Genomic DNA, 12064 nt, shown 5'->3' on the forward strand with positions numbered 1-12064 from the left:
TGCTGATCGCTCCCCAATGCCTGAATTTAATTTGGACAAACAGCACAAATCTGTGGAATTTCAATTTGAGAGGATTGGGAGATTTTTATTTATTTTTTTGCATTTCCACTTTGTGATTTTGGCTAAGTCTGGTTTATTTTTTAAATAAAAATGTTGTCTTGGCATAGCTTTAATGATTCAGGGTTCATGGAAAGGGTGAATTAGTCTAATGGGAAAACACAGTCATTCACTGCCATTACTGAGTCTTTCAGTAATGTGGGGTCCCTATTAAGTGCTTTTAACACACATTCGCTGGCCTCTCCATGCCATGTGTTTTCATGATGTTAACGAGTGGTCATGCACGATTACGTATACAAGGGTCTTGGGGAGGCAGTTGATGAGCAAAGAAAGGCTTTAATGGAACACTTGTCTACTCTGCTCATCTGAACAAATCACACATTGGTGAAGTTTGAGCCGTAATGAGACAAATCACATCAGTGTAATCATGTTTAATCTCATTTTTCTGTCTGCCTTCAATCTTGCCTGTTTGACGATTGTGCATTTAGCATTGGTTTGATTAAATGACCTCAGTTGGTCAGACAATCACATATAGCCATTAAACTGCTGATTACACATACTGCTGTACTGCTCTTACATAGGTCACAAACAGTCACTGTTGTCCTCCACAAATAAAGTTCAAAAGACGAAGTAAAGATCAAAATATCAGTGAATTATACAGGAGCAAAATACCCTCAAAGTACTACAAATGATTGGTGAGAATATCTTTCATTACACGTAAGTCTTTGTCAGTCACACTTTGGTGAAGGGTATGTTGATATGCATTGTGCTGTACTGAGAGGTGTCTCAAATAATTTAGTCTATCCATTTTATGCTACTTGGACTTTTGTTCTGACATTTGAGAGGGAAATTTTGTATTATTTACACTTGACAGCAGCAGTTACTAGTTTCAGATTAAGATCTATCATATAAAACACATGATCTGTTTAGAAAATATGTAATAGATGTATATGTATTAGATTTAACTACTCAATAGTGCACTATACAACAGTCAACTATCGGCCCAAAGGCTGGCCACAGTCTGAAACTAAGAATTTTTGTTTGTGTTCTGGGATCCCATTGGTACTTGAGCTGTGGGTTTTGTATTGAACACTGAGGTCTGAGAGCAGTATCTCGATATCATTATGGATTTTCCCTGTGTCAGGCTGATAAAAATGACATTAAAGGTGTAAGAAAGTGAAAATATTAAACAATAATTGGGTAAATAGGTCAAAATAAACGTAATTACAAATGGCTGAAAAAAAACACAGCAGGAGCAAGAATGAGAAATATCAATGAAATGCTAACGTTTAATTAACAGAATTCTAAACAGAATTTATATGGAGGCTTGCACTGAACTACGTGTATCCACACACAAATACCATTTGAGTTTACAGCATATAATTACATTGGAACTGAAAGTGGAAAAAAACATAGGTCTCTTCTTCAGCTTAAATCAGGCATGTCTAAAGCATCTACATTCCTCACCCTTAATCCACAGGCACATCATTAAAACAGAACTAAATCATTACCTTCTGTCCCTCCACAGGAAACAAATGAGTTTGTGGTTTCCTATTTTAATGATTTGATAAAATGCACATGCAATGCGCTACAGATTCAATATTGCTGATTAGTTGCGTGTTTTAACTGCGAACAGTCTTTAATGGCCTTAATAAGATGTGCTGTCACACTGCATAAGAAGCTGATCTGAGATGGCTGAAGACCCATCATGTACTGTGAGCATAGTAGGAATGTGTAGGCTGAGGCAGAAGTAACATGTTTAAGACACTTCACAGGATAGTGTTTAAGAAATTCTGCAAGATGAACTGTGAAACTGGATGAAATAGAAAAGTTATGATTCAATGGCATAAGCAGACTATGGTTTATATTGCACAGTGATCTATTTCAATAGCTGTTTGAATATCAATCTACTGATAATATCTGGTGGGAACACTTTTGCCACCATAATGTGTACTAACCATGTTATTTACACTTTATTTAAATGCAAGCCATTCTGTTTGCTTTACAATATTTCTTGTTCCCAGGCTGTTAGTTACCTGTTGGAGTGGAGGGAGCTTTCTGCCTGGACCTGGACAGCCTGTGAAGCCTGCTCTGGTTATCCACCTGCTCTCCCTCACCTTGTTCCTGTTCTCTGATTTCTTCGCTCTGACCCTGTGACAGGTCTATGCTGTCCTTGCTGACTGAACTAGCACTCTGTCCATCAGAAACAGTGGCTTGCCCTTGGGCCTGCTCAGAGCCAAAAAGTTCTTCTGACAGTAGAGCAGGGCTCTCCTTCCTGGGAGGTGAACTGATCATCGTCTCTCTCTGTGGGCTGCTTTCATCTCCATCGCCCTCAAAAAGCTCTGGAGTATAGAAGACAGTCTGGTCATCGGCGCCTTCATCTTCATCTGGACTGTCTGCTGAGGGTGGCTCACTTTCATGGCTGGAAGGGGCTGTTACTGTAGAAAGCAAAAGATTATGTGGTTCCACTTTGATTTCACTGGAGCTGCCTGGAGCCGCTTGTTTAAGATAAGCCACCTCAGTCTTCTGTTGTGGAGAGATCTGCTCTTTCTCCTTGTGCTCACTGGAATTACTGGGTGTTCTTTGTTTAAAGATTGGCTTCTTGAAGTATTTGGTGATGGGGCTGGAGGTGAATATGTGGTACAGAGGCTGCACTGTTCTTTTTTGATGTGACAGGGGCTCTGCTGGGGGACTGTGCGTCGTCTTCAAACGTTCTGCATCAAGAAAACAAAACAGACAAATCTATTAACCTAATACGAGCATATACAGTACTGTAAATGAAAAGACAACAGAGCAAAGACATTCAGAATCACAAGACAATTTTAGGTTTCACCATGAAATGAGGCTGGTATGCAGAGTACCATGCATGCCAAGACTGTTTTATAAAAAAGATATAAATGTGAGATTCCGCTCAATGTAACCCAAACAAAGGTCAAGGGGATTTAATTAAAAGCAACAGTCCAACATCTGCTCATCAGCTCACTCCAGCACCACTCAGGCACGCATAAGACCTTACAGTAATGAGGCAAGCCACTCAACTGATCACATGGCCCCACCCCCAACATCCACCCCCAACTAAAGGGGTAGGGGTGTGTGCTGCTGCTCCGCTACCACCCAAGCTGAATTCAACTGGGCTAACAGCTCAACCTTGTCTTAACCCCCAGGACAAAAGGTGCTCACCAAGGCGATGCAGACACGTCACCTCAACAGATTTCCTTGCGGTGGTGTCATGCTCATACATCTTTGAGCACAAAAATGACATGCACCTTTTGTTTGCTGTCTCTTAAAAACAGCACTGCTTTAAATATTCCATGGAAATTCTATTGGCTAAATTCTTGATGTACCTATTGAGCAAAGCTTTTTCCACTTCAGAGAAAAAGGTATATTATTATCAAATCACTATGGTGAATTTAAAAGAATGAAAGCAGATACCAGAATTGACATACTAAAGCAGTATTTTTTGTACGTGAGGATGTTTACTGTCAGCCTGGCTTCTCACCTAACATTGTGAAATAAAAGGCGTTTAAGGGATAAACTTTAAACCATAGCGCAAAAAAGACATATTAACCCCCATTCATGCATACATTCCTCAATGAATGTATACATCTGATGTTTTCCAAAAACTTCTAAAAACACACCAATGAGTCACACACTCCCACTCAGTGACTTGTTCCTTGATTACCATGAACACATACACACTGTGGTTTAGCTCGCCTAAATCACACATATCAGACATCACATGTATATTAACCTGCTGCAGAAAACAGGCTGCCTTCAACAGTGAGCGTTTGTAAACATGACACTATATATGAAAGACCAGGGGTTTCATTTATGAAACAGCAAACGGGATCCATGCTAAAAGTGTGCGTGCACTGTAGGGAATGTTCCTTCATAACTCACAGTCCAGCTATAAATGTGCACATGTGGATCAGTCTCATACCCCCTCCTGTAGACAAACAGCGGTCAATGAAAAGTGCCTTATGGATGTCAATGCATATAAACAAGCCTGCTGGTCAGTGGTACGTTACGGTGCTTGTAAGTGAGGTGGTCAGACAGTACATACTGTTTGGTGGCCACAGCAGGGTCACACACAAATGAAAACAAAGCTAGTGGCGACACATTGCTGCTGCAGATAGTGCATGAGTGTGACAGACAGGACAAAAAACAGTGGTCAGATCTGAAGGTGGAGGCAAAAACAAATTCAATTCCAATAAAAAAAAAATAAATAAAAATTGCATTGTACACCTGAGCTCACACTGCTGGGAACATATTCTCAATACTCATGGCAGCTTAGCACTGATAATGAGGATATGAAGTCAACTGATTGTGTGACTCACTGACTTTATTTCCAGACTTAGCTAATTTACACAGTCTGAATGCGGTGATGGTGAGGAGGTGCTGAAGGAGGTGGATGGAGCAGCAGAGTGTGTGTGGATACCATCGCAGTGCCTCCAGTGTTCTCTGTGCACCTGACAGCACAATCATATTCACTGCAGCTATTTTACACACAGAAACCATATGACCACTAATATCACAGTTGGTGACATGCACAGCATTAGAAGTTAATACTAAAAACTTCTCATGCTACGATCTGCAACTCTCATGCTATTGATGTAAGCTTGGATTTCTACAACTTTGACTTGACCATGTTCTCACAGGAATTGAATGCTTGTGAGAACGTGATTATAGACTTAACGTTTGATATTAAGTGAAATGAAATGCAATGTAAGAGGCATCATTATACAATCTGGCTTCAATTCACCACCTCACCATCTGTGTCCACAATTTCTCCTGTCTCACATTTGTACTTATGGGTTAGAGTTTACATACAGGTGCACACATTGTCCTGTCAAGTTTGTTGTTATAGATCACAACTTTTGCAGGAAAGTGACGTATGCCTCTTTCAGACTCTGTTATGTGTGTACACTACAGCTATAAATGAGAGCCCAGGTCTTCAACATCTACAGCTTCAGTAGAATGACTTGATTTAAGGCTAAGAGCCACAGACAGGTGAGGCAGTCACAACACTGAGAGAAAACACATTGTTGGATTTGTATATTATTAAAAAAGATTTGTTTTCCAATTTTACACTGTATTTTATTTCTGTTCATTTCTTGGTCTTGGTCTATTGGTCTTTTCATGTGGTTTGACAATTAAAAAATATAAAATGACAACAGCCTGGTACTTTGCAGCTACCCCATTTCTCTGCAATGTGTGAGTGACATTATTAACAGAAAGGGTAAACACCAGTTTATAACATTACGACTATAAAATATAAAAATGCTGTCTTTGTAAGACTTGAAAGCTATATCCAAACCTTTTTTCAACACTTTTAGCATTTTAGCACATTTGAGCTCACCTGCTTCTTCATTCTGTTCAGCTTTCAGCTGTGTGTGAGAGAACAAATGGAGGGTGGTGGGGCTTTTGTCCTGCTGGGGTTCAGGTGGTGTGACACATGAGCAGGGTGTCTGAGGTTCTGAGGCCTTTGGTAGACCCTGTCCCTCTACACTAACTGGCAAGTGACAGTTTGGAGAGGAAGCAGTGGAGCTGGGAATCTGACTGACTGCAGGGGCCACATCCGCCTTCTGCTGCGCCTGAGAGAATGCTACCAGAGACTGCATGGCGTTGCTGAAGGTGTCATGATGCTGGACGAGTTGGCGGACCCATTTAGACAGACCTGAGATTAGACAAATGCATCAGAGACCAATGTTACCTTACAGTGGATAACTACTGCCATCTAGTGTTCAAGGTGAGAGGCTGTGCAGCTTGACAAATGACACCAGCCAGTTCAGACTGTTAACATTATTGAGTACCTGTGATGTACTTATTGGGATTATTCTTGTAACGGTCATCCACTAGAATTAGGGCACCCCAGTCATTCCTGTGGCGGATACACCTGTAAAATGAAGTTTGAAGGTTTAAGTATGAAAATAGACAGGACAAAAATACATTTCCTATAACACTCTAGCTGTAGAGGACAGACTTACCTCCCAAGGGCCTGGTTTAGAGCTCTGTAGGCCTGGATCTCATACCAACGATGGCCCGGGAGAAGACCTCTGGACTTGCAGTGCTGGTCATTGTACTTCATCTTCAATTCCACCTGAAACCACAAGCCAGGATATTAAAAGTGGATTCAGTGTCTATGGCACAGTGTTTGGACACCGTTTTCCAGTACTTTTATACAACAAATGTTTCAGCTATCTAGCATTCATCAGGGTGGTCTGCAGTTGTTCACGTGAGTTGCATTGCATGTGAGTTATACGCCGCCAAAAATACGGTACACATTCCAACATTACCATCATCTTTTGAGAAAAGGGACGTTACAAAGCAATGAGGCCAAGACAACTACAAACATTTTAGAAACAATATGAAACAATAAATTGAATGTGGGTTGTGCCACATATTTAATTCTGATGGACCTGTCTCACTGTGCAGGTGTTCTCAAAGTTGGAAATTCAAGTATTTGGAAGCAAAAATGAAGAAGAGAATTCACTGGAAGAGATTCTGGAACAGAGGGAAAAAAAGGAAATCAAGACTTACTTTCAGCCATCACAAAAAGCTGGGATACCATTTTGAGCCCTCCAATGAAAATCGACTTTTTAACCTTGTTAACATGTCCATTTGTGTTTTTTTATGCAACAAGACACATCACGAGCGAAAAGAGTCAAGGCCATGGCTGAGCATTTCTGCCTTGGAACTGCAGTGCACCAATGATTGTGTGAGAAGCTTGGATTCAAACAGCCAGGGTTTCATACGTCACATACTTCAGAACTCATCCTGTTACTTGCGGGGTGGGACTTTCTGAGGGGTATAAGAGGAAAAGCCATGCGCAGCTACGTAAGTTTTGCCATTTTCAAAATAATGGCAGAGATATGTTCTGTTTTTTCTGTAAGACCCCCCATCCCCAAGTCTGCATCTCTTCAAAAACTAATGGTCACAAAAATACTTTTAAAAAAACGGCTACTGGTTAGTTTACGACTACTTAACATATTGAATGAAAAACCAGTTCTAAAAAACAACAGCTGTAACTACAGCAGCACCTGGCAGAGAGGTCCTCATGCATGTCTAATGATGGACAATTAATTGGATTAATCTTGGATATAAAGGCGATGGATCTAGGACAAACTAAACCGCAAACAAATGCTGCTGAGGACCCGAAGGGGTCGGTTATACCCACCCTCATAGACAGATGTGTTCTGAAAGGGGAACAGAGGGGCTAAAGAGAGGCCATGACAGAGTAGACTGGAGGTAGGAGGGGGGAGACAAGGTGGTCGAGGTGACATGAAGCATCCCTGCACAAAAATGCCAGGAAAGCACCCATCCATTTGCATCTGTCGCTACTGATTTTAGCGCTAACCTTTCCGAATTGACAAGTGAAAAGTTCAGCTGGCGTCTGACGGGATGCCATGGAGGGCAGGCTGCTGAACGGGGCTTTAACTGCTTTTGACAGGTACCGTGTGTTTGCCCTGAGCCACCAAACACGGGGCCGTGGCAGGTACAGCCTGTTCCCTCACGCGCATCACGCAATGCCACTGTGGCCTGTCTGGGCCTGTGTACATAAACAAACAAGCAGAGTCACAGGAAATCCTAAATGTCGCCCCAAAGTTGGACTATGACTAATAACACGTCACTTAAGAAGCATGCAAACAACAGAGCAACATCTGCTGCCACGGACAACCTTACAACTGACACTGGAAGACTTGTAGTTTGTATGATGTAGGCCTCGGCTTGTCAGGAGATTTACAATCACAGCTTTTATCTGCGTAAATACAATAGTAGTGCAGGCTGTCAGTGGGAGACAACTCACACAGCCATGTCACAGGAAGTCTTACTAATGCTGCTGGCTTCATGGTGAGATGTTTGCCAATGTATGAGACACCAGAGCAGTTAAAGAATCTACTTCTAAACCCATAGCTTGAACAAAAATGCCAATAGCCTTGAGCTGGCAGTGTCATCTAAATCCAATCACAGTCTATTTCAGCGTTCAAGCCATCACGTCCCTGGTCCGTACCATGTCGCTGTCCAATCTAACATGACAGGTTGCATATGTGAAAAAGCCAATCCTGGCTGCTAGCAAATCTCGCAAATGTGCAAGAAACCACAAGCTAGAAGGGATTAGTTAAAATGTCAAGAGATCACTCGCTTGCTTTGGCCTTGTCCTCTACAGCTACCTGTTCATCCCTAAAAACATACATTTGACCACTAGGCATGATTCGCAGCTGAGCGCATCTGTTTGAGCTACATTTTACACAGGGTGTGTGTGTGTGTGTGTGTGTGTGTGTGTGTGTGTGTGTGTGTGTATGCGCGTCAGTGTCAGTGTGCACGCCCCTGGCAGTCCGGGACATCTTGTGCCTGTCACTGAGATTGCTGAGCGCCTCATCTGCCACATAAGGCTGAGCTGACAGCTGAGTGGCGCGTCTTCAGTGTCTGTGTGTGTGTGTGTGTGTGTGTGTGTGTGTGTGTGTGTGTGTGTGTGTGTGTGTGTGTGTGTGTGTGTGTGTGTGTGTGTGTCCGTGTGTGTGTGTGTACATGCACTCACAAGGGCATCAGACTATCACACTGCTTTCTGACATGCTCATGGATCAGCTCACACCACAGCTACACGCAGAATCTTTGATAGTTGCCGTCTTATGTTCCACTAAAAAGTCAACCTAAGAACAGGAAAGTCAAGTTGCTAGATTTTCCTTTATGTGAAGGTTGAGGCTCTCTGTTAGAAAAGGACACATCCTGTGTACTGAGTGGTGATGAATAGGAACTGGTGTGTAAGACGGCTGTAGAACTTAAGGTGTCTCAGTCTCAAGAAAAGTTTTTTTTTTTTTTTTTTAAATCTCAAACTTTTTTTGTCTTGTTTTGAGTCAAACTTGTTTTGGTCTTGTGGATGTTTTGACACCCAGTTGTCTTGTGGGTGTTTAAACTTGGACTTGTCTTGGTATTGTGGGTATTTTGACTCAGACTTATGTGGATGTTCTGAATCGGACTTCTGTCAGTTTTGTGGGTATTTTGGCTCAGACTTAGTCTCAGTCTCGTGAGTGATTTGACTCGGTCTTGTCTCAGTCAAATGGGTGTTCTGACTCTGACTTGTCTCTGTTTAATTAATGGGCACTGTGATTTCAACTTGTCTAGGCCTCAGCCAGCAGCCTCATCCAGGTCCAGATTGCTCAATACACACAGTATTTGATGTAATCAAAATAAAATATTTTCACCAGGAACAACAGAAAGACAGCAATCTGGAGAGCAGTGACTGGGCACAATTTTCTTATTAGCTCTTTGTCTTGAGCCCATTTACAGTCAGTTTTTACTCTGACTTGAAACCCATTCTCAACCCTGTCTTGACTTCATCTCAAAGCTTCTTGGACTTGTGGATCTTGTAACAACCCCCAAGGCTTTTTTGGTACTGACTGAAATATATGCAGAGCACCAAGTGTTCAAAACTGTTAATGACAAGAAGCTGGCACTGAATGCCTGGTTAGATTTATTATTTGACCAGATGGTCCCTAATATAATCTGTGATTTCTTTTCCCAATGCAAAGCTATAAAAAAAACATCCTCAAACTAAGGTATGATAAGAAGCACTGTTTTGGTGTGGTTCTAAAAACTTAATTGTATCTAATCTGTCTTGACTGTATTATATTAACAGCTGTATGAAAACAAGTTAAATATGTACCCAGCCACAGTAATGAACTGTGTGAAAATGGGGTGGGGGTAAATAAAGGGCAAAGGGTAAATAAGGGGTTAAACTGCATCAACAAAAAAGAATGTTGACTAAGAGCTTTCTAAAGCTGGCCTGTGGTGCTGACAAGGACAGTACAAGTGGAGATCATGTATTATATAGCTTTCCGTCAGTGGCTGAAGATAGAGCCATATGTACAGTGTCTTGAGTGTGCCTGGAGCATCCATCACCATCTCTTCTTGAAGATTTCCATAAACTCTTCAACATTCCATCACAATCCCCTTTATCCATGCGTGCCGGCCTTAGAATTAAAATGCTCTCATGGTTGTCTTTAATGAGGGGCAGCACCAAGAGGTTGGCTGAGCCTTTCATTAAACTAAGAGAGATGCCTTATCAGTTGTAAGTGTCTTTTTATTGCCTGTTAAAGCCACTCATTGTTTGAGTCACTCACGCAGGACGTGACTGTTCACTGTAAAACATGCCATTGGAAAAACTCAACATAAATGTAATACCACCTTTGGCAGGGCTTTCTCTGCAGAGGACTTTTCAAGTTCAACCTTTGATCTCTGTCACAATAACACAACAGGCCAGTAAAATGTCATGCTATGTGCTTAGGCTGTAGCGTCTGAGAGTTAAGCCCGTCTGGGAATGCAGGCCATGTAGGCATGTAAAGTGCCAGAGAAGTTTAAATGGAGAGAAGCTGGGCTTGCACCTCTTATCCTAGCAATGGGGGTGCTGCCGTGTGAGTGTGGCATAGAATGAATGAATTAATATGTCTGGGTCCATGTGTGCTCTTAGGAGAATGTGCACATGTTAGCACTAGTGCATGAAAGTGACAATGTTGGAACACGTGTATGTGTGCCTCTGTGCTCTAAGTCAGTGTGAGACATATGGTGTAAATATGATAAGGTGTTAATATGAAGCATTCATGTAGGTGAAATAAACTCCAACACATTAACACTGCTAAAATGAGAAGCAACACAGCTACTAGTGGTCTGAGAAAAAAAAATAAATAAAAAATTGAGAATGCAGGATTTCCCACAGACGGCCCTTATCAACACCACGTCCGAACTGAACATGACTTGGGCGACTGTGAGTGACATAAGTTCAATTGCATTGTTTTAACTGGCTGTGAGTGGAGCCCGTTTTGAGGGGAACTTTTGCCAGACACTCTGCTTCTATTTATTCCTGTTGCTCCCATTGAAAGCGCTGCATCACACCGCTTCCTAACTGGAAGCAATGCGAACATCAGATCATTTCAGTTTTCCCGGAGAACATGCCCTGACCTGCACTTCAGCGAACAGGAAAGGCGAGATGTCACTTGTTTGAAAAACCCCTTGCCCTGGTTCTATTTTGGTGAAGTTTCATACACTTGCTCCACCTATAACCTATTTTCATTGGTCAAAATCGACACTGACATCCTTGACATTTTCTGTTCCCTTCAAGTCTGCCTTCAACATAGGCAATGAGAGACCAATTTACGGGGCTGACAAGGCAATCATAAAACATATTCATTCTAGATGAGGAAATGGTTTAAACTGAGATTGAAAATATGTTAGTTATCAGATATTATTGCAGATATCTGATGTTAATCTTTTGCTTATCATTAGTCCGCCAACTCAAATAATCTGACAAAATACAAGCAAGAAATTGTGAAAAGTTGTGCTAATGTTATGTTCAGTAACTTCAAAAGTCACAAACTACAACAACAACTGTGTCGCAGCCGGGTTCATCACTGATTTGTATCCCCTGAAATTTAATTTGTTGTTGTCGGTGCTACTTTTATAGCTTTGGGAGTACTTTCATTTGGTTGTGTTGTGAGTATTTGCAGTGCAAATACTGATGAAGATGATGAAACTGATTTCTTAATTTGCTTGTGTGTTGTCTATTTGCATATGTCTTCTTAAGTTGCAGTGCATTGAGCTCTATCGGCAACTGTAAATCAGTGACGAAGAAAAAAGGAAGCAGCAAAGGGCTTCATCAGTCACAATTAGTAGAGGGATGTGTGAGACTCACTGCACAAAAGCAGCAAGGGGAAGTTTTAATGATGATATAACAGCATAGGTAAGTAAGCCAAATGAGTAGAGCTGTTGTTAAATAAAAAAGTTTGTAGCCATTTCTGCAGCACTTTGCAGTTGCACCAGGAGTCTGCAAACACTGGGCACCCAGAGAGCATATACTAAGGCCGGGCCCTTACTGTAGCGGCCCTGGTTCAATTCCAACCTGTGGCCCTTTGCATGTTGTCCCCTTTCTTGTCCCACTTCCCACCATCACTTTCCTCTGTCAATAGAGGCAAAAGGTGGAAAAAAGGACTCTATAAACACACCTGTTTGGAAA

General features: G+C 41.7%; 1 protein-coding gene across 1 annotated transcript in view; it reads right to left on the bottom strand.

Moving 5' to 3' along the window:
- Positions 1-1320: 1320 nt before the first annotated feature.
- brip1 (BRCA1 interacting helicase 1) overlaps positions 1321-12064 on the bottom strand; it is a 48096-nt gene continuing 37352 nt past the window's right edge. Inside the window, exons 17-20 of the mRNA XM_070970428.1 lie at positions 6045-6157; positions 5871-5953; positions 5417-5734; positions 1321-2771 (exon numbers count right to left, since the gene is read on the bottom strand). Coding sequence (XP_070826529.1) covers positions 2086-2771; positions 5417-5734; positions 5871-5953; positions 6045-6157 — 1200 coding nt within the window. The 3' untranslated portion in view covers positions 1321-2085. The remainder of the gene's footprint in view (positions 2772-5416; positions 5735-5870; positions 5954-6044; positions 6158-12064) is intronic.

The sequence above is a fragment of the Chaetodon trifascialis genome, chromosome 9 (genome assembly GCF_039877785.1).
Source record: "Chaetodon trifascialis isolate fChaTrf1 chromosome 9, fChaTrf1.hap1, whole genome shotgun sequence".
NCBI classification, from domain to species: domain Eukaryota; kingdom Metazoa; phylum Chordata; class Actinopteri; order Chaetodontiformes; family Chaetodontidae; genus Chaetodon; species Chaetodon trifascialis.